The 21,727-nt window shown below is 52.8% G+C and overlaps 1 protein-coding gene across 2 annotated transcripts in view; it reads right to left on the reverse strand.

The window, feature by feature from the left end:
- Positions 1-21,727, reverse strand: part of SMPD3 (sphingomyelin phosphodiesterase 3) — an 88,655-nt gene that overhangs the window by 6,517 nt on the left and 60,411 nt on the right. The window contains exons 2-5 of one of the 2 annotated variants that reach the window (XM_066242052.1): positions 20,034-20,102; positions 6,990-8,546; positions 1,031-1,106; positions 749-904 (exon numbers count right to left, since the gene is read on the reverse strand). In XM_066242052.1, coding sequence (XP_066098149.1) covers positions 749-904; positions 1,031-1,106; positions 6,990-8,330 — 1,573 coding nt within the window. In that variant the 5' untranslated portion in view covers positions 8,331-8,546; positions 20,034-20,102. The remainder of the gene's footprint in view (positions 1-748; positions 905-1,030; positions 1,107-6,989; positions 8,547-20,033; positions 20,103-21,727) is intronic. The other variant, XM_066242053.1, reaches the window with a different exon arrangement.

Here is a 21,727-nt window from a genome sequence, read left to right on the forward strand (position 1 = left end):
CCGAGGACGAGGGCCTGAACTTGCAGACCCCATGTACCCACCCATCCTCAGTTTCTTCTGGGGATGTAGCCAGAGTGGAAGGAGTCCAGGAGGCTCAGAGCTGCCCAAACTCGAAGAGGTCCCTGGGGTGAGCAGGATCATCTGATTTACAGATCAGTTATTTAAATCAATTATTTGAAATTTCACCCATGATGAACTTTCAGCCTTTTAGCCTAATGATTTAAGGTATAATTTTGCAGGGTTCAAGTCCCAATTCCACCACTTCACTGGCTGTGTGACCCTGGACTACTTAGTCACTCCACTTCTTTGGGTCCCGGCTTCTTCCATACCATGTGCGTGAATATAGTGCCTACTCTAGGGTTGCTATGAGATTTAAATGACAGTCGGCCCATGAACAGCCATTAGAATTGTGCCTGGTGCAAAGTAAGAGCTGAATAAAGACTTGGTGAGAAGTATAGGCTGACTTGTCCTTGGTCTGAGCCTTCTCTGTCACAGGTTTGTTTTTAGCGCATCTTTTAGTCTCCAGGAAGGAGCCCTCAGCTTTCTAGGCAGAGCGTGGGTGCTTCTCATTTTAGGGTTTCTAGGGGGCAGAGAAATCATATTCTTTCTAATATATCCCACCCACATGCTCACAAGGAGCAGGAGGTTCTCCAAGCTGCCTAACTTGTGTTGTCAGCTGTGACTGGAACCCCCCCCTCCGGCTCCCACCCCCAGTAGCTGACCCAAATGGGGAGGAGTGCGGCCTCACCAGAGGAGCAGTTGTCAAAGTTCAGATCTCCACAGACAATATCAAATACCACCAGCTCCTCTGGGTTGGCTGTGCTGGACGAGGAGGTAGATTTTCGGAAATCAGCCAGCCAGTCCTGAAGCATGTCCAGCTGCTCACAACGGATGGCACTGTCATCTGCGGGGCAGAACCCCAGAGACCCAATGACAAAGTTGCAGTCAGACCCCAGCCAGGCCCTGGCTGATCCCAGCCTGCTGGGGGAGATTCCCCCGTCCCAGAAAAGTACAGACTGCCAGATCCTACCTTCCAGGGCGTGCAGGTGTGTGCAGGTGATGTACCCAACAATTCTTTGGTCCTGAGGTGTGCTTCCCACCTGCACCTGTGGAATAGGTGAGATGTCAGTGAGGAAGCCTGTAAGGTATCTTTGAGCACAAAGGGACACTGGCGACACCCATTCCCCACCAGGTCAGACCCTCACGGGCCCAGCTCTGTTGACTTCTGACTAGACTCAGGCCCAGGTAGGGACAGCACGTGTCCTGCTCCAGGAGCTTCTGGTTTAGTGCTGGAGGCAGATGCATAAAGAAACACCAGCGTAGAGCGTGGTGAGTGCTACACGGCCATTCACACAAGGCTTTACAGGAGGACAGATGCAGAAATCATTGCAGATTTCCAGCCCAAACCCCTGCCATCCTCTGGTGACCAGAGTGCCAGCCCCTCGGTTCCCTGTTCACTCCTGTCTGGTTCTTGCCTCTTTCCCTAGGGAAAGTGATTACACTGCACGGCCCATCCCTCTGAAGTCCAAGCCGAGCTCTCAGGGATTTGACTGAGCCCCAAACTAGACACCCTCTCTCCAGAGGCCTTGGGTCCTGCTTTCTGCTCACCCTCCCCATCGCTGCCCCTCAGGCTTCATGACAGGTCATGTCACCTGTTCTTTGTGGGGTTTTTTTTTTTTTACAGGGACAGAGAGAGAGAGAGAGGGATAGATAGGTAGGAACAGACAGACAGAAATGGAGGGAGATGAGAAGCATCAATCATTAGTTTTTCATTGCGACACCTTAGTTGTTCATTGATTGCTTTCTCATATGTGCCTTGACCGCGGGCCTTCAGCAGACCGAGTAACCCCTTGCTCGAGCCAGCGACCTTGGGTCAAGCTGGTGAGCTTTGCTCAAACCAGATGAGCCTGTGCTCAAGCTGGCGACCTTGGGGTCTCAAACCTGGGTCTTCCACATCCCAGTCCAATGCTCTATCCACTGCGTCACCGCCTGGTCAGGCTCTTTGTGGTTTATGATCTAGGGTAATAACTGACCTATGTCTTTGTGGCACCTGTCGTGGACTGGCCCCAGGAGCCCCACAGCCTCCATCCCAAATCCAGTCCTTCCTCCACAGCAGCCTCTTCATGCTTCACTGTCCCCAGACCATAGTCCTTACCTCCTGTCAACCTCCTTCATGAAAGATGGAGTACTTGGGGGTGTGGTAGGGCTGAGGGCACCTCCCTGACTCTGTGCCCAATTGCAGGTGACCCTGGCAGGCTGTCTTCACAGATTTGCATAATAAACATCTCAATCACACATCACAGACAACTTGAAAAGGTCCCTAGTGGTGACCCTGATGCAGGTCTGAGCCCTCATTAGGGTTGTGGAGGGAGGTGAGGGACAGCCACCCTGGCTGCCTGCCATCTCGCCCAGGCTCTGGCCAGCACAGCTGCGGAAGGCAAAAACGGGAGAGTCCCTCCCAGGAGTGCTCTGTGACCACCTGTGGGCACCTATGCCCAGAGGCCTCTGGTTGACTCCTCATCTTCTGCTATGAGCTTTCCTCTCGCATGCACTTCAGCTGCCTTCCCCAAAGTTTGCCAGTCCATTCCAGACCAGGTTTACCAGGATGGTGAGACCCTGGACTCTGGAAACTGCCCAAGGAAGGCCACAGTAGAGGCCAGGTACAGGCTGTGCACACAGCGGGTGTGTGCACCTTTGTCTGCCAAACACAGCCCTGCCTGTCCTCTAGCTAAGAGTGGCCTGAACTTGCCACTACTGCCACCACACCATGGGTCCTCTACTCCGAGAGCCTTCAGAGCTTTCCACTTCTCTGCTCTTAGTTAAGTTGCCATTAATCACCTCCATACGGGCTTTCTTGTCATCAAACAGCCTCAGCTTCCTGCCTCTCCTCACCCCCTTTCCCAGCCAGATGCGTTCCCCTCTCTCCTTTCCTGCCAACCTCGGGGATTCGTGTCTGATTACTTGACAGTGAGCCAGATGGCCTGGGTTTGGGCTGTTTATAAACTCAAATTTCACTCTCATTTTTTTAAAAAATAGGGATATTTGATAAGCATTTTGTTTTAACCCTTACAGAGTATACCCCCTTCCCATGCGTGGTTCCCATTGTAGATAACTTCCATCATTGGTTGATGACATTCACTTCTTGAACGAGTTTCCAGATCCAGACCCCAGTCTAATACTCCCTGCACCCCTGAAACAGCTCACTAGATCACATACCACTTGTGTCCTGTTGCAAAAACACAACAGTGGCAAAGCCACAATGCCCCCAGAAGGCCACCTGATGGCACTGTTGCCCTTGTGTTCCTCAGGTAATATCGGCCTCTGTTCCCTCAATAATAATGCTCCTGCTGTGAGCACCCCTGCTTAGTGCTTCAGGGACACACTGCCTTGCTAGAGTTTACACCTGTAAGGATTAAAGTAAAATTATACTGTAATTGGCCAGGGTCGCAAGTGCCAATGGCTGAGGCTGGTTCAAGTCAATGTTTGCTGCCCCTTCCCTATTTCTCCTCGAGCTCTGTGCTGCTTTCTGAGCTCCTGGTGACGTAGTCAGGCTTTTCACCAGCTGCCTGATTAACAGTCTGAGAGTGTCCTCCCCTCACTTCCTCATCACTTAGTGTCATCTGCCTGTGCTGAGTCCTGGCAGGGACAGGGGACAGGTCCGGAGAGGCACCATTCATCCCTGCCACTGGGGAGAACCTGTCTGGAGGGACACAGGCCAAGCCCACCCTGCCTCTCCCAGTGCTTCCACCAGGTGTCTCAGCTCCTCGTCCGCTCCCCTGCCCCGTCAGTCTGTGAGCTCTCTGAGATCCACTTGATTATGTGCTGGGACTTATTGATTTCTGGCTCAAGTTCTCAGGAGCTGCAGAGGGTTGTGTTTCTCTTGCAAAAACAAACAATCACACTGGGAGTTTGTGCCTCTTCATCCTGGTAGGTAAAGACTGTCAACAGAGAGGAGCTCAGAGTCAGGCTCTCTCATACGTCAGGGAAAAGTGAGTCCAGTTCCTTCTCAGGCCACCACGGTAGTGGGAAGGCACATTTTCCTCAAGGATCGGAAGTGCCACAGGGTAAATGGAGAGTGCAGGGTGGGATAGGGGAGCCCTGCCAGTGAAGGGAACACTGGCTTCATGCACAGCCGGGCAGCATTTTTCCAGCCCTGGGCCACTTCCTGGGCCAGCCTGTCTCCTGAAACCCCATTTGTTTCGCTTTACGCAGGACAGCTAGGCTCACTCTTGGCAACAGAGATGAGCTAGGTCAGCTGTGTGCTGGGACAACCAGCTCCACTCAAGGGGTTCAGACGATAAGACTGCTGAGGACAAATACTGAGAAGCCTGTGAAGGGGAAGATGGTTTATGTGGAGAGCTGTTGAGGAAAGCTCCACAGAGAGGAGGTGAGGCCAGCCTCGCTGGGACCATGACAAGGTAGCTGGGCTGGAGTGGAGCCCAGGTGAGGGTGGAGGGGCCAAGTGAAGGCTGAGCTTCTCCCTGAGGCAGTGGGAAGAGGGTAACAGGAGTCAGACCTGGCACGGGGAGGGTGGGGTGGTGGGCGGAGGACAGCCAAAACCCCGGGTGGCGATGAGAGTGCAGCTGGGGGGGCAGAGGGGTCTGGGACGTGAAGTTAGTTGTCTGGATAGAGGGCTCAGGGCACAGAGAGGAGTCAAGGTGGGCCCTTCTGGCTGAGGGATAGTGGAACCAGGAGGAGAGGCGGTACCAGGGCAGGTGGTGAGTTCTCTTCAGGAGTGAATGGGGCTCTGTCCAGAGGCAGCCCGACACAGAGCTGGGGGCTCGGGAGAGATCTGGGCTTGGGCAAACCTGAGACCCCTCAGCAAGTGTAGAAGTAGAGGCTGTGGAGTCACTTCCTGGGGCAGATGGGTGGGCTGGCCATGGTGACCTCTTGGAAATGAATGGCCCTGGCCAAGTGGGGTCACCATGCTGTGAGGGTTACTCGGGCTAAGAGCCAGGCAGAAACAGCAGGCCTGGTGCTGCCAGACCTGTCATGGTTGGGAGAGAAGTTTCAACCTGGATTTTATGTGAAATATCTTAAGTTTTAAATGTTAGTCAAGATAAAAAGTATTTTAATGGTATGAACTAAATTAGACATATCTGCAGACCAATTTTAGACCCAAGAGTAGAGGGAGCATCAGCATTTAATGGATGTGCAGGTGACAAGGAGCCTGGGAGGGATGGCCAGAGAGGTGGGAGGATAGCCCACAGTGGAGGGGTCTCAAGGACACTGTGTGACCCTGGTGGGTGTGCTGGGCGTGGCGCCACACCCAGGAGGGAGATGAGAAGGGGATGTGTGGGTTGGGGCAGCATCGAGGGTTTCCCTGGCCTCTGAGCCATCTGTAGTAGGGAACGTGGGAGGGAGAGGTTGAGCCTCCCTCCTTTCCCCGAGCCTGACAACATGTCTTCTTCTTCCCCAGAAAGTCACCGAGACGGGAACACGCTCATGGAACAGAACCGTATGCCAGAATGGGAAGGCTGGCTCTCCTGTAAGAGGACTGCATTCAACTTCAGCATCTCCGGCTGTGAATGGAGAGCCGAGGGCTCCCACTTGGCATGCTGAGCCACACAAGAGCCACTGAGCACCTGGAGCAGTGGCCCTGGCTCCAGCAGTCTCCCTGCAGACAGACAGCCAGGACCTCCCCTCCCTCGGGTGCTTGGCTGACACATGGCATTCTCCCGGACAGGTTGAGCACAGTCTGAGCTGAGCTTGGGGGACAAGAGCCTCCCACACCGGGCTTCCGCATTAGCCACGCTGGTTCCCCTCTTTCCTAGGTGGAACTGAGAAGTCTTGAGGGAAATATGGGCAGAACCCATACCCACAGCAGCTGCTGCCTCTGGGGGGCAGAAAGCCCTGTTCTGTATCTTCTGGCCAAACAGTGCTTCAGAAAACTCTGGAAGCATCGAGAGTGGCTTTTGGATAGAGAACAAAATGCAGACACTTGAGCGCATCAGGCTCAGAAGATAATGCATAATGACCAAATTACTGTGGTCTAAAAACTCCTCCAATTGCATCCAAATTAGCAGAAATAATTTTGATTCGCTTTAATTAGTGACTATGGAGGCAAAGCCTTGGGCTGGTGGGCACAGTGCCTGGCATGGCAGCTACATGACAGCCAGGAAGGTGAGGGTATCTGGCCTGGGAGGCTGGTGTGGTAATGGGCCCAGAACTTGCAACCATTGGTTTTCTTTTCCATTTTTTAAAACTACTATTCCAAAGTGAGAAGCAGGGAGGCAGGCAGACAGACTCCCGCATGCGCCTGACCAGGATCCACCGGGCATGCCCACCAGGGGGCGATGCTCTGCCCATCTGGGGCATTGCTCCACTGCAATCAGAGCCATTCTAGCGCCTGAGGCAGAGGCCATAGAGCCATCCTCAGCGCCCGGGCAAACCTTGCTCCAATGGAGCCTTGGCTACAGGAGGGGAAGAGAGAGACAGAGAAAGGAGAGGGTAGAGAAGCAGACGGGCGCTTCTCCTATGTGCCCTGACCAGGAATGGAATTGAACCCAGGACTTCCATATGCCGGGCCGACGCTCTACCCACTGAGCCAACCAGCCAGGGCCAACCATTGGTTTTCATTGGTCTTTCCTCTTGTGACGTCTGCTCTGTTACAGATAGCAGCTTCCTCCTCCCCTCCTCACCCCTATGCCATCATTACCTGGCCACCTTCACCACCAGCACCAAGAGAACCTTCCAGACTTCACCATTCACTCCCCATCCTGGGAGTAGGCTCCATATTACCCCCACCACAGATGGGGAAATGGTGACTCAGAGATCTGAGGAACTGCACAAGACCACCCAGCCAGGACTGTTTTGATACTGAAGCCTCGGCTCTTGTCCCTCTATTCTTATTTCTCTTGTCCCCGAGTTGGGAGCCCTCTGATTCAACTCCATGAAACGCCTTGTCTGCCCACAGGGTGAGGACCTCCAGGCTGCAGCCCACCTCCCACACAGCTCTGGACCGGCTGGTGTGTGCCCACGCCTCCTACCTTGAGAAATAGCGCTCCCTTCGAGGCTAGGCTGTCAGAGCCCTTCCCGTTGGTGTAACAGTGATAGGCCACGTCCATGATGGGGTAGCGGCTGGCAAAGAAGAGGCCGCTGTTGAGACACTTGAAGCAACAGTGGCCTTGGCAGCAGCAGCAGCAGCAGCAGCAGCCTTGGCAGCCACAGCAGCCTTGGCAGCCATAGACCCCGACATCGTACAGGATGTACTCAAAGTAGCCATGCAGCTGGTCTTTCAACTTGGTGGCTGCCCGCTTGTCGAACACCTCCTGCAGACACAGGAAGTCCAGGTTGGCGGGGAAGAAGGCTGAGATCTCGTGGTCAAAGGCCTCGTCCGGGTGCCGCCTCTTGCGCGCGGCTGCCTTCTTCACCACCGAGGCCTTGTGTGGGGCCTTGCTGTAGGTGGCACCTGGCTCTCCGCTGCCACCGTCCAACCCAGCTCGCGCCTTCACAAGGGACTCTCTGGAAGCAGAGGGGCTGCCCAGGCTCCCTGAGTCCCCATTCCGCTGATTGTGATTGGGTGTCTGGCCCCGTGGGCCCCCACCAGCCCCATTCCTGGCCTGGCCTCCAGTGGCCTGGTCATCAGCTTCGGGGAGCCGGCCCCCCTCATCGCCACTGATGCGTACAATGCAGGCATTCTCAAGGCTACCGCAGTCGACCGAGTCCCCGGAAGCCTGGCCATTGGCAGCCTCATCACTGGGGTGACGCCCACCATTGCCCTTGTATTCTACAGAGGCTGTCCTCTTAATGCTCCCAGGGACGGCCCGGGCCATACCATCGCCCTGTGGTGACACCAGGCTGCTGAAGCTGGCCGCACTGATGGAGGTATTGGTGGGTGAATCGATGTAGATTTTGATCTGGGGTCGGCTGGCCCCATTGCGGATTCTGTGCCCAATCTCTTTGGCCCGTGCTTGGGTGTTAAAAACATTGTTGTACCTGGCCAGTGAGTCGGGGAGGAGGCAGACGTTGGCAGTGGCAAAGCAGAAGCTTTTGCCAGTGCCTGTACCCTTCCATTCACTGAGCAGGGCTGCCCCTCCGGCCGGGCCCTTGTCTTCCAGCCGCGAGTAGATGTAGGGCCTGCGGGCACACTGTAGGGGGGACCAGAGGAGGAACCCAAGAAATGCGAAGGGCAGTGAAGTGACCAGGAGACCCAGGTAGATGGGCATGAAGAACACGATGCAGAGCAGCTGGTATTTCTGACAGGGGTCGGGTATGAACAAGGCCAGGAGGCGGTCCAGCAGCCAGTAGCATGGGAAGATGAGGGCCCAGGACACGGCGTGCAGGGCAGACAGACAGCTATTGGGAAAGGGGGTCGTGTACAAAACCATCGCAGCTCACTGGGCGCCGTGGCCGGCCCTACTACATGGTGTCCGTGGCAGTGCGGGCACTTTCCTGGGTGGGATGGGTGAGTTGAGGGCAGCTGGAGGAGGGGTCACCTCCTGGTGAGATGTGACTCTGAATGGGTGGTGGTGAGTGTTGGCCAGCCAGTCATGGTTCACCTCAGTGGGCCACGCATGCTCCGCCACCAGGGCCTGCTGGAGAACCTGCGAGACAAAAGGCAAGGGGGCTTTTATTCATTTTTAGGGAAGCGGACTGAATGCTTGGGTTGTTGTCCCCACCCCCTGTTCCTGCTCCTCTGACACGAGAAAGCCCATGAGCAGCTGGGATCCCATCGTTAGGAGCCTGGGGTGAACCTGAGAAGAGTCTCAAACCACAGCTGTCTGTCACCAACTGTCCACCAGGTCAGAATGAAGAGGGAACAAATCACAGAGAACTATGGCCAGAGAGTCCTGGGGTGGAGGGCCGTGTGGCTGTCAGGAGGCCCAAGAGAAAGGCTCCCTAGCAACCAGGCTCTCACTGTACCCCAGCCTGCAGCCAGCATCAGACCATTTGTATGGTTTCACCCGACTGACCTCCAGCAGAAATCCCTACCTGACAAGGATGCAGGCAGCCTGGACCTTACTAATATCCAGAATGATCACAATTACCCAGTTACAAGGAATCTTGATGATTCCCTGCAACTTTTGAAGAAGATCCCTGAGGCTTCAAGGGGCTAGCCCAAGCTTCTCCCCTAAGCTCCCAAGATGCAGCTCCGGGGCCCAGCAGAGGCCCAAAGCCACCAGAATGAGTCCACCTTGATCCCCATCTCAAAGCAGGCCTCAGGGTTCTGCCTAGGAGAGGCCACCAGGCATTTATTGTGTTGAATGTAGAATCTCTGAAGACAAGTCGGGTGTTTGCCCAGCCTCCAAGGACCATAGTGATCATGCTGTGGAGAAGCTTGTAGGAGCATAATCGAGTTTTCATCGCCAGATCAGCTGGGGGAGTTATTTCCTGCTCACTGTCTCACCGACCTAGCCTAGCTTCTACCCTGGCTCCATGGTTGGGGTGGGGGTTCTGTCCATGTTGCCACCCATCCTGGTTGGTGAAGGTAGCTCAGGCTTGGATGACCCCTGGCTGTGAGGACAGTTCTAGATAAAGGATTTGAAAGGAGGAGAAGGTCTGTTCTATGCCATGCTGCCCTATAAGCAGAACTGGTACGTGGTCTTTGGGGTAGCTGGAGTTCTGTGATGGGTCAGAGGTGAATGTGGCCTTGATTTTCTCTCATGAAAGGTTTTATGAGAGAAAGTCCTTAACCTTGTTCTTCTGTGTAGCTTGTACCCACCATTGGCTAATCAGGGTTTGTATTTGCTATATGCTGGCATACGACTGGGGGGAAGTCTCCCTATTCAGCTGCCCTGTGTCCTCCTCGTTCCTGCTCTGGCCAGGGAAACTGTCCTGGGAAAGTCCCCCCCCAACCCTGCCTGCAGTGGCAGTGAGTGACCAGGCCATGGAATGTTTCTGGTCCCATTCAGGTATCAGTGGGTTTAAGTGGCCCAGGGGGCCAACAAGCAGTAGTGGCCAGTATGGCAGTCCTCTAAGGTGTGGCAGATCTGAGCATTGCAGCCCTTCCTGCTTGCCCTCCTAGCCCTTCGCAGATGCCCTGGGTCCCCTTTCCAGAGCCCCCTCCCCTACCGCCCTTCAGCAGTTCCCTAGCCAGAAGGAGCCTCCTGGTGCTTCCCACCTGCCCTGCTCCCACCTGCAGTCTCTGCATGTACACCCAGGCCCTGCTGGCGCAGCTGACACAAAAGGGATTGCCACCAATGGAGCTGGGTTCTAAAGCTCTGTGGTTAATTATTTTGTCTCAGTGAAACAAAAGGAGGGTAAACAAACAACAACACATTAATTAGTCTGATCTACACTTTCCCTGTGAAAGAGGAGAATGAGAGTTAAATATTGGAAGCTGGCAACTTCTCAGTGAACCCTGGAGTCCTCACAGGGGTGGCAGGGCAGGACGCAGGCACACAGGCACCTAGCCTGCATCTCCTGTCTAGACCTTTTCTCTTGCCTGTGCGCTAGGCTGGGTGGGATACTGTGGGTGGCCCAGTCCAAGCTCTGTCTCTGGCAAAGAATGCCTTCCTCTTCCACACTTTGTTCTCTGCATCCCTGTCCCGGGCTGGCGCCATTGCCAAGCAGAGTCCACTGTGGGTATCTGATGGGGCTGACAGGCCCCTCAAAGGCCGTGTATGCTGAGTTGTCACAGCTCACACTCACAGGCTAGGCTGCTGCTCTCTCAGTTTCCTATTTTGAAGCTGACAATTTCTCCTGGGTTCATCCCTTGTGAATCCTGGTGTGTGGCTTCCAGGGCTGCTCAGGATGCCCTTGTCCCTACCACCATAGTCTCCAGAGCTGGGCTACAGTCCCAGCTGCCCTCAGGTCCTCATGGTCACTCTTGAGCCCTGGGATCAGTGTGTGTGTGTGTGAGGAGGGCTTCAATGCGCCAAAGGGCAACCTCTCTGTCCTATAAGTGGAGACCCCAAACTTATCCCCTCACACCAGCCCAGTTGCTCCATACTCAGTTTGGGCTCTGGGCTCAGGCTGACCTAAATGAAATCCTGGCACTGGAACCAGGCTTGCTGAGCCTCTGTCTTGTTGTCTATGACACGGGGGTGGCAATCCCTGTCTCCCAAGGCTATCATGAGGATGAAAGCTGGACAGGCCACTAAGCTGGCCCTGTTTCTGTCCATACCCCTTGTAGGACTTCCTTGACCTCTCCTTCCTGGAAGTGGGCCCCTACGTACCCTTTGGATTCAGTGGAGTTTGAAGGTGGTACAAGCTGGTCTGTGCACTGCTCTGGGGGCCCTAAACCCACCTGCTGAACTCCCAGGCCCCAGACTAACCCGAAGGGCCTTCAGGTCCTCAGAGATATTGTCCACTCTGTTTATGTGGGAGCTCCTGACCTTCACTAACTTGTTCTTCTCCCTGCAGTGAGGACTGGGCCTGATTGTGACAAGGAGACTTGGCTGTGGAACCAGGACAGACAGAGGGAGTAGAGAGCACCATAGTTGGCAGGTTGACCCAGGTGGAAGGAAACCAGTCCAGGGATGTTTGGGAGCCCAGATGACCCTAAATCTAAGCACTAGAGTGCATAGGTCCTGAGCAGGGCCCAGGAGGACACAGGCCCTACCACTCTAGGGCAGGCATGGGGCATTGACAGCAAGCAGCTCCCCACCACTGTTGCTCCTGTGGTTACTGATGACCTGCAGTGACCTGTCAGCACTGAGACACCCTGCTGCTAACCTGTGGCCTGCAACCACCACAGCATGGGAAGGGGGGCCTAAGACTGCTCCAAGGCCAAGGCCCCTCCCCCTGTACACTGTCTGGAGGGCTGTGGGGCAGCTACTCTGCCATCCTCTGGAAAGAGTACCTTCAGGAATGGGGCCTGGCCAGATCTGGTCCTGTTTGAGTGTTGAAGATGGAGGGTAGGGGTGGGTCCCCAACAGCCTTTGTGGGCCAGCTACAGGGGACAGGACCTCTACTACTGTATGCCAAAGGACATTGGCACCAAAACAGCCACTGCACTTCCTATGTCCCTGGAAATAGACCTGGCATGCATGCTGGTATATAAGACCTGCTGCACAGAGGTTCAAAGGATCCTGGTGGTACTGACTCTGAATTTGAATTTCTTCTACAATGGGGAAGTGAGCAAACAAACCCTCAGTTCTGTCGGTTCAGGCAGCCCTGGCTCCTCTGAGGAAGCCCGCATTATCTTTTGGGATCTCTGAGCCCTGGGGAACTTCTGGGAAGTTGATGGGGGTCAGGAATTTCCCCGTGTGAGGCTAGGATGGGACCTGTCCCTCATTCCTGGCCCTTTCATCTGATCCTCATGCCTGCTGAGCCTTCTATGGAACAGCAGAGCTGGGAGTCCTAGAGCAGAGGACCTCCTCCCATCCTCTTTGTGTCACAAGCTTCTGTCTAGCAGGAGCTGGGCCAAGCCCCAGGCTTCCGCAGGAAAGGCCGAGAGGATTGCTTCAATCCAATTACTGGAATGTGCTCACATCGGCTGGCAGCCCCAAGATGGGGCCAGCCCATTTCTGCCTGGATGCCTGCCGGGGAGGGGTTGGCATGGCAACGTGAGCTCTGAGCCGCTGAAACTTGAAGTCAACTCGTAGCTGGGAGGACAGAAAGAATGACTGAAGAGGATGCTTTTCTGAGCAATGCAGGCCAGACATCCAGGCTAGTCCCTGAAAGTCACATCTCAGAAGCAGGACAGTAGTCTGGCGTCTGGCATGACATGTATGGCATCTGATGTGCCATAGTGGTGACTCCACCAACACAGCTGTGCCAGGTAAATGCCTATCACCCTTCTAGGCATCTAGATCCATCTGTATCCCTTTCTTTGAAGCCCTCCCTGGCCTCCCTGTTCCTCCTATGCACAGTCCCCAACTGTCTCTTTAAGCAGGCACGAGTCTACACCTCAGGCCATCCCACTGCAAGATCCCCACAGCCTCAATGGGATAACTCCACTTCTCTGGCCGTGGCAGACCCACTTTTGTTGGCCTCACTCTAGTCCAAGGGGAGGGCAGTGAGCTACACCAGCCAATGGGCACCACAGCCCCCTGACTCCAACCTGAATGGTCATATAACCCAAGTTCTGGAGCTTTACTGGACCCTCTAAGCAAAGAGGACTTCATTTTCTTTTAGATGGAAGCACTAAGAGCCTGGAGCTTCTGGAGCCTTCTTTTAGAGTAAATCCAAATCAAAGGAAAAAACCCTAGGGCTGGAAGGGGAGGCCAAGTCATGCTGACATCTTTGAGCTCCAATTTCCCTGTACCTGAAGCCACACAACTCCTAGACTTTCTAATTAGGAAGTCAAGAAATTACTCTTTTATTTGCTGTAGTCACTTTGAGTTGTATTTCCGTTACTTGCCACCAAAGGCATCCTGTCTACTGTATACCAGCTACATGATCTTTCTAAAACTCAGTTCCTTTCCTATGAAAGCTTCCTGTGGTACCCATGGGGCAAAAGGGGCCCCCTCCTGAGTCCCTGAAGGACCTTCAACACCTGGTGCTACTGTTTGTGTATGGTCAGCATCCCTCAGGAGACAACGGTGCAGACATTACGAACACAAACTTGGGTGTCACGTGCTGGGTTTAGGTCCTCTTGTTGGATATCGAGCACACTGCTTAACTGACCCTCTGAGCCGTGGTTTCCTCCTATGGTACACACGAGTAAGAACACTGTCTCAGTGTGGTTGGAGATGATGCATGGGCTACGCTTAGCACAGTGCTTACCACCTCTCAGGTAATATATTTATTACTACTAGTGTTGATTTTCTTGCTGCAAAAGCCCCCAAGATACAGCTGTAACTCTCAAAGTCTCCTCCTCATATGGTTGGTTGCTTGACAGAGAAGGTACCCTACTATCCCAGTTGAGGGGCTAGGATGGTGCAAGGGATGTTGGGGCCTCCATTTCTTAGTAGAACTGTCTGTGTGGGCTGCTTGTGCAAGCCCAAGTCACAAGCAGAAGCCAGGTGCAGGTAAAGGGGCTATAAAATTTTCCAGGGAACTTTCCATGGGAGCTATTAATGCATCACGTGGTTTCTGAGAACAGGAATAGACTGCATGCAGTTCTGTAGCTCTCTTTCCATCAGCGGCCTTGGTGTTTCCATGTCAGAACTCAGAAAACCCAGATTAAGCAGATTCTTGCGTGACTGGAAGGCAAACCTCAAGCTAGGTTGGAGGTATATGTGCCAGGGATGCCTGCATCAACTGAGTGTTTAAATAGCAGTACCCCTGGGTCAGGACCTTGTGCTGCAGTGACATGGGGCAGCTGCCCTGAGAGTGGGCTCCATCACAGGAGGGGTCTGAGTTTAAAGTCCCTACCCTCTATTGCCTGCCTTTTCAGAACCATCTGTTGGTGACTGCAAAGGGAGCTGTTAAGGACAGGCTGGATGGTGGATGGCACCTGAATCCACACGAGGCATTTTGAGTAGCATCTCTCATTCCCATGGACCCTTGTATTATGCTCAAGACCTGCTTGCAGCCAGATCTGTCTGCTTAGAGTCTGCTGGGTGCTGAAGGCCACAGGGTTCCTATCAGTCCTGTGCTGTCAGGGAGACTGAGCACAGGGTGCGGGAAATCGGGGGGGGGGGGGTGAGGGCCTCCTCCATGATGAGAATCAGATCTGAGAGCACTCTGCTCTCAGAGTCTTCTCCATGTGGGCACTGACAGGGCAGCTCCAGGCCAGGGCTGGAGCAGGCAGTTGTGACTACTGGAAAAGAGGTTTCAAAATCCTTAAGTGAGGCTCAGATCAGGAGGTCACGTGCCAATAGCTGAGCATCTAGATGGCTGTGGGCCTCTTACCTCAAGTGTTCTGTGACTGCCAGGTGCTGAGGTCTGTGCCTGACCTGAGCCTTGCAAATAGCCATAAGCAAGGGATCCTGGAACTCCCCAGCAGGTCACTTCACCTCCCTCAGGTGACCTCTGTGGTATCTGCTGCGTGACTGAGTGCCAGCCCCACCATGCTCCCAACTGGTCAGTGCCACCTCCATCCTCAGGAGAGACCCTCCTCAGGGACAGAGACCAGGAGGAATCTTGCTTCTCTCAGGCTCTGCTGTTGAGGCTTCTGTTCCGCACAGTCCCTGCTTCCCGGACACGAGGGCTGATGTTAATGGTTCACGAGCCGAAGAAGGCTTGGAACATACTTTGCTTAAGAAGAAATGACAGCATACTTTCTGTGGGAGTAGAACTTTAAATACAAGTCCACACAAATGGTATGATTGATGCAGCCCCAGTGTTCAGCTGCGTTTTGAGTACAGCATTTCTCCTGGAAGGGACTGACTGGCTGAGTGGTATGTAGGCATTTCAAGGCACCAGAGAACACAGATGAAGACAACAAACCTTCCTAAAACAGAACAGACTTGCTAAAATTCTTCTTAAGGGAATCATTTTGCATTCAGCCTTTTTCTATGCAAGGAACATTTAACAAACTGAGTCCTAGAGGAGAATTTATATAGAGATTAAAAAGCAAATCAGTGTGAATGAGTAAATAAAATCAGGCGACAGCATCTCACCCACTCAGAGGCGGACTTAACTGTGGGTGCACCGGGCGCATGCCCTGGGCCCCAACTTCTGAAGGGCCCCGCAAAACCCCAACTTCACACTTTTTTCTAATGACACCAAGTTTGGTTTCATATGTGCAATTTTAACATTAATAGTACATAATATTTTTATTTACTTAAAAATATGGTTAACATGTATTTTTATTTTCCCTGTCTCTCTCTATTTTTTAAAGGGCCCAATATTTTCTTCTGCACCCAGGGCCTCAACCGACCTTCATCTGCCTCTGCACCCACCCTCCCTGCAGTCCTGGGCAGCTGGGCGTAAGGGCCAGGTTTCTGGACTGAGGCTGGATCTCACACACCATTGAGGGCTGAGGCCCTTGTCCTGGAACCTTTTAGAGACCTTAGACCCAGGGCCACTGTTATGCTGAGGTCTTCCCTCTGCACGTGGTATCATAGGAACCCTTGGCGCTTACAGAACCAGTCAGAAGGCCACCTCCCCTTGATAGAGGTTGTCCCAGAGTAGGTCAAACCATGGACTGCTTGCCTGGGGAGGCCTCCAACCTGTCTTTGGGGCTGTCCAGGTCCTGCTCCAGAATGTATAACTGGGAGAAGATTGGGAGGTGCTGGAGTCTGCTGCCAAGGAGGGGGTGGGAATTTAGAGCTTCATCTGCATAAGACTGTGAATTAGTCATTTGTCCACAGCAAAGACCAGTGGGGAAGAGATCGTGGGGGTCTTCAGTGCCCCAAGTTACCTCTAATTTCTGCTACTAAACCTGCCTTCCAAGGGTCATCTGCGCTTCTGGGTTCCAACTGACCCCTGCCCCTCCTCAGGATAGTAGTAGCCCTGTCTACACGTGCTCTTGGCTGTTGAATCCTAAACTTCTGAAAAAAGTGACAGGAGTTCTTGGCTCTGGTTGTGGAGGTTATTTGTCTCCAAATTGCTGGTATAGACATGCTAATGAAGACTGACACATTTTCATTCAGGAGTGACTAACTTAAAAGGATAAGTCTGCTTTGCCCTCTGAAGATCCAGGTAGAGTTTTTCTTTTTTGTTCACATCTGCCTCCAAGCCTCGGACAGGACTCTTGCCTCACTTTCTCTGGCCCATTGAGCAGCCTGGAGCCTGCTTTCCAGGCAGGAGGCAAGGTTGCACTTCCTGGTCCCCTTGTGGTTGGGTAGATCATGTGACTAGCTCTGACCATTGAGCTGTGAGTGAAAGTGATCTGTCACTGCTGGGTCAGAGTACTTAACAACAGGAGTGAGACCTTGCAGAGTTCCCTCTGCCACCTGCACCTACAGTGTTTGGGAGGGTGGCTGCTCTGTCAGCCTGGGTTCCAGCGTGAGAAGACATGGAGCAGGACCCCAGCTAACCCACGAGTAGTGGCTGAGAAGAAAACCTTTATGATAAGCCTGTCCTATCCTGACCAATACAGGAAGGCTTCTGATTTGGCATTTAATCAGCCCATTTACCAAAAATAAGCCTTACTGAAAAGCCACTCTTGGTTTCCCAGGAATATAAACAGAACTGCCCTTCAGACCCAACTCTCTTCAAGAAAAGTCTTCATTTTCACTGGTAATGATGATGTTCCTCTGCCCTGAATCCAGACCAAGTGAGAAGTTCACTCCTTCTAATCTTCTCAGTGTGCGGACTGAAAAGTCAATTCCTGCTTTGTGTCCATGGTCCTCAGGACCATGTGGCATCAGGAGAAATAAGCCTTAATCTTTGAATTTTTAGTGGAAAATATTCCTGCTGAGAGAAGAGGCTGTGGCTAGTGATATTGATAGTAAAGGAAATCTGTGGACATGGGGAAGTAAATCCATTGGAAACTTCTGCCAGAGGTCAGTGTATGGGGTTGGTCCCAGGTGCCGAGAAGGGCCTGCAGTGGACAGGCAGGAGGGAATGTCAAGGACGGACTGAGGTGGACTGCGGCTTGAGATGGAGCCAACAGCCTATGCTTGATACTCTGGGGTCAGCCCTGAGAGGCTGCATGTGGTCAGACACAGCCAGATCATGCTGGCTGGCAGGTGCGTGCCAGGGCTGGCGAGGCGAAGGGGCCAGGCAGAAGCTGGTAGGCTGAGGGTGCTCAGGACACATTCCCTATGAGTCAGATGCAGCACTGTGACTGCAAAGGATATTTCACAGTAAGAGTCAAGAATCTCTGGGGACAGAACCTTCATTCTCTAAATGAGTGTATTTGAGTGTGAGGGTGTCCTCCTAGAGGGTATGGAGACACAGGAAAATGATAGATGGTGGGTCGAGCCAGCAGTGAGCAAGGGAGGGAGGTCAGGTAGAGCATCAGATAGATGAGGATGGATGCTAGGGAGATGAAATCACTTAGGAGGTCCTGACTGCCAGGCCACCATGACCACCAAATCCTAGACTACAAGCCAGGAGGAGACTGGGGTGGGGTAGGGGGAGTAGCTGTAGAAAATGGGCCTGAGAGGAGGATCAGATACATTCATTATAGTTTATTTCTAGTTGAGTTTAATTGAAATGCTTAGAACAGTGGTTCTCAACCTGTGGGTCGTACGACCAAAACACAGGGGTCACCTAAAGCCATCGGAAATACATATTTTATTTAAAAATGTATTGTATAATAAATATGTATTTTCCGATGGCTTTAGGCGACCCCTGTGTTTTGGTCGTTCGACCCCCACTGAGGTCGCGACCCACAGGTTGAGAACCACTGGCTTAGAATGTCTGCTTAGTATCCCACCTGCACCATATAGGTGCAGCTAGCCTCAAACATAGAGCCATGAGAGCCTAGCATGCTGGCTGGGTCTGTGTCCTGTGCTTTGGGAGGCTTGAGTGATCTTCTGGCTGGCTGGGGGTCTGGACCCCATGGGGTATCTCTGTAGAACTAGTTACCTTGTCCACATGGCCAGCACCGGCAGCCTTGGAGCTCAGGAGTAGGGGATAAGGTGCTCAACCAGCCACTTCAACCTCCAGTCCTGGGGAACGTGAGTTCTAAGTTCTAACTCTGAGACCTATGTCCCCAGGCACTCAATGTTTTATCCCATCACCTGACCCTAGCGGTGTGTTGGGCACATAGCAGGCAGATTATAGGAACCCTGGATGACTGACTGACAAATGTCAGCCCTGCCCCCTGTATACCAAGAGTCCAGCCAGGTTGGCTTTAGCAATCCAGTTCACAGGGGGCACCAGCAGCCTGCTCAGGACCTCAAACTCACTCCCTCCTTTCCTTTCTCTGTTCCTGTGAGGAGGGGCACCCCTATGAGTGGCAAAGACATGAAGGAGATCAGAAATAAATATCAGACAAGCAGAACTAACAGGTCCACTTCTTAGGGACATTTGGTCAGATGTCAGGCAGTACACACCTCCCATAATGTGCTCTTTACACTGATGGTGCATCTACACTGTACAACTACCCCAAGAGGGTTCTATTGGTTCCATTTACAGATGAGAAAACCGGGACTCAGAGAAGCAAATGACAGTCCCTGAGAAGTACAGCCCGGTCATCTGACTCCAATTTCCCTTTCCTGTTTACCTTTCTGAGCAAGGCTGAAGACAAATGATATGCAAACATATTCAAAATCTATAAATGAGCACTGTCCGGCACCAAGGCCTCTTACCTCCAAGACAAGTTCCTAGGGAAGAGTAAAAAAGTCCCCACACCATCTCCCTTGTCCTGCTTGTTCTTCCCCCTCAATTCCCACAAAACAAGAGCCTCCCCACTTTTTTCCAGTTCCCTGAAGGTTACATTTGTCACCCACTCTGATTGAGGCCTTGGTGAAGATCCCAATAATCTTCCTACCTCTCTCTGGACTGCTGGCCTCATCCACCTTTCTTCCATCCAGTCACCATCATCTTGGACTCCCAAAGCTCTCTATCCTCAGCCTGGCAACCCCAAAAACATTTAGTTTGCCAATATTTGGGAGGGGTAGGTCCCCTACTACTGCTAGCTTCTGCTTTTTATTCCTGAGAATGGCTCCGTATTTTGAATTACTTCTCTGGGATGCATTCAAGAGTACAATGACCAGGTAAACTTTAAAGCTTCTGATATATATTGCAAAAGTGCTTTCCATCCAAATTCCCCCCCCCCCCACTGATTTGGGAGGGGGGATAAAAAGAGGGGGAGAGAAGGGGGAGAGGAAAAGCATCATCATGTTGCTTCTGGTATGGGCTCTAACTCAGAATCGAACCTGTGACTTCTGCGTACCAGACGGCATTCTATACACTGAGCAACCCAGCCAGGTTGTTTGAAACTCCACCCAAGTTGTTTGAAAGTATCTTTCATAGTATCCACCAGCTCTGGGTTTTAGTATTAAAATATTTAAATTTTTGTTTTGGGTAATGATATCTGGTTCTATTTTCCAGGATATTTAAATTTTATTCCTGCATTTTTGTGAAGTGCCTCAGTCCTTTACCCATTGAAGGAGTTTGTATTTCCTCCATTGATTTGGGTGTATCAGACAGAACCCCCTCTGCTGGCACTGTATTCCACAGAATAGGACCAAACTGCCTGCAGGATTGCTTAGCCCAGAGCTGTGTTTTCAAACTTTTTAACCAAGCAGTAGAACCTTTTATTAAACAATTTCACACAACACCTCTTTATATAAAACATTAATAAGTAGCCTACCAGGGGAAGCCTGGAGCACGCCCCCTTCCAGAAGCCCCTGCCTTACCGGAGATTGGGCTGCTGTGAACCTCTTTTCCTTCCTTCTGAAGAGGGGTGTCACTGTGGAGTCAAGGTGCTGAAAGGAGAGGTGATGAATAGTTTACAGAGGTGCCCGGAACTTAACCCACAGCAGAACAGCCCAGTACAGGAGAACCAGGTACAGTAGTAGCCTAGGGGCCCCAAGGGTGCTGCCAGAGGCACTGCCACACCCTCCATGTCCCCAAGGAGAGGGTGTGGGCCCCGCTGCCCCTGTGGACTTAGTGCAGCTACAGGGGGTGGAGACAGAGGTTTGTATGACAGACTTGGACAGGCTGGGGCTGCGGGTGTGTGTGTGTGTGTGTGTGTGTGTGTGTGTGTGGGAGGAATGTTGACAAATGGGGAGGACACCTCGAGTGGGAGGGAAGAGACCTCCATCTACCTGGACAGCTGGGCCCAGGCCAGGCTGGGTGTGTGTGGGGCGCGGGTGGGGGGCGGCGGGGAGAGGCAAATTCAGAGCTCCAGCCATGGGGCCTGGGTTTGCTCTAATAGGTGAAGTTAGAACAGTCAGACCTCCCTCCAGGAGTTTTTGTGATCTCATCCTCACAAAGATACTTGGGGGTGGGGGAAAACTGAGCCCAGGCCCAGGAAGAGGGACAGTGGCTACAGGACAGGTTGGGGTGGGTAGGAAGCCGTGTGGAGAGTAAGTACTAGAGGGATTTGGCAGCAGATAAGAGGTGGGGAAGTAAAGAGGACTGTGAAGGAGAAGTTCAGTGGGAACACTTGGTGAACTCATGAGAATCTTCAGAGGGGATGGTGGCGGCTGGCGTGGGAGTGAGGAGGGCGCTTCTGTGACTGGAGGCCTTTGGACACGATGCTGTCAGCTTTCCACATCCCTTACAGACTCAGCCTGAGGATCCGCTGCCCAAGACATTCAGGAGGGTCTGGGTTCTTAGGCGGGGTCCTGTTCTCCGGCCCCGCCCACCCTCATAGCCCCGCCCCTTGACTCAGGTACTGGCCCCCGCCCCTTTCAGCTCCAGCTCATATTTCTGCCCCCAGGCAACCCCCTGAGCTCGACCTTTGGCCTCAGATAAACAGTCCTGGCTCTTTTGTCCAGTGCAAAGTCCAGCCCCCGACTTTCCAGCCAATCCTTGGCTTCCACCCCAAGACTCAGGCCCAGGACGTTCAGCCCCTATCCAGCACAGGTACCATGCACCCCTCCTAGGGTCTCCACCTTCTGAAACCAGTTCTGCTGCCCGACGCAAAGCCCTCTTACTATCCTACATCCCAGTGGTCCCCAGGGTCCCGCTGGACCACTCCCCATCCTTTATGTACACTGATTTTGTATGTCAGCCAAACTAAGTGTTTCAGAAGAATCTGAAACTAGAGTCCCAGTTCCTCTGTCCCCAAGCCAAAGATGTTTGCAGAAGGGCTGGAAGGAGTGTCTCCTCACTTGGCAAACAGTTGGCACCCTCCTGATAAGGAATGCACATAGAAAAGCTCAGTGAGACATAGGTTCTAGTCAGCTGAATGGTCTTGGGCAAGTTATCTCATTGTGAATCTCAGATGCCCTGTCCTCTGTTATACTGGGGTCACTACAAGATCTTGAATGGCCATGGCCAGGACCAAATGAGCATGGGTACTTGTTGCCAGAGCAGGGTGGTAAGAAGGAAGAGAGCTCCTTGGTTCTTGCTCTATATGAGATGACCTCTGTTCCCCTTGTTT

Source organism: Saccopteryx bilineata, chromosome 9 (genome assembly GCF_036850765.1).
Source record: "Saccopteryx bilineata isolate mSacBil1 chromosome 9, mSacBil1_pri_phased_curated, whole genome shotgun sequence".
NCBI lineage: Eukaryota > Metazoa > Chordata > Mammalia > Chiroptera > Emballonuridae > Saccopteryx > Saccopteryx bilineata.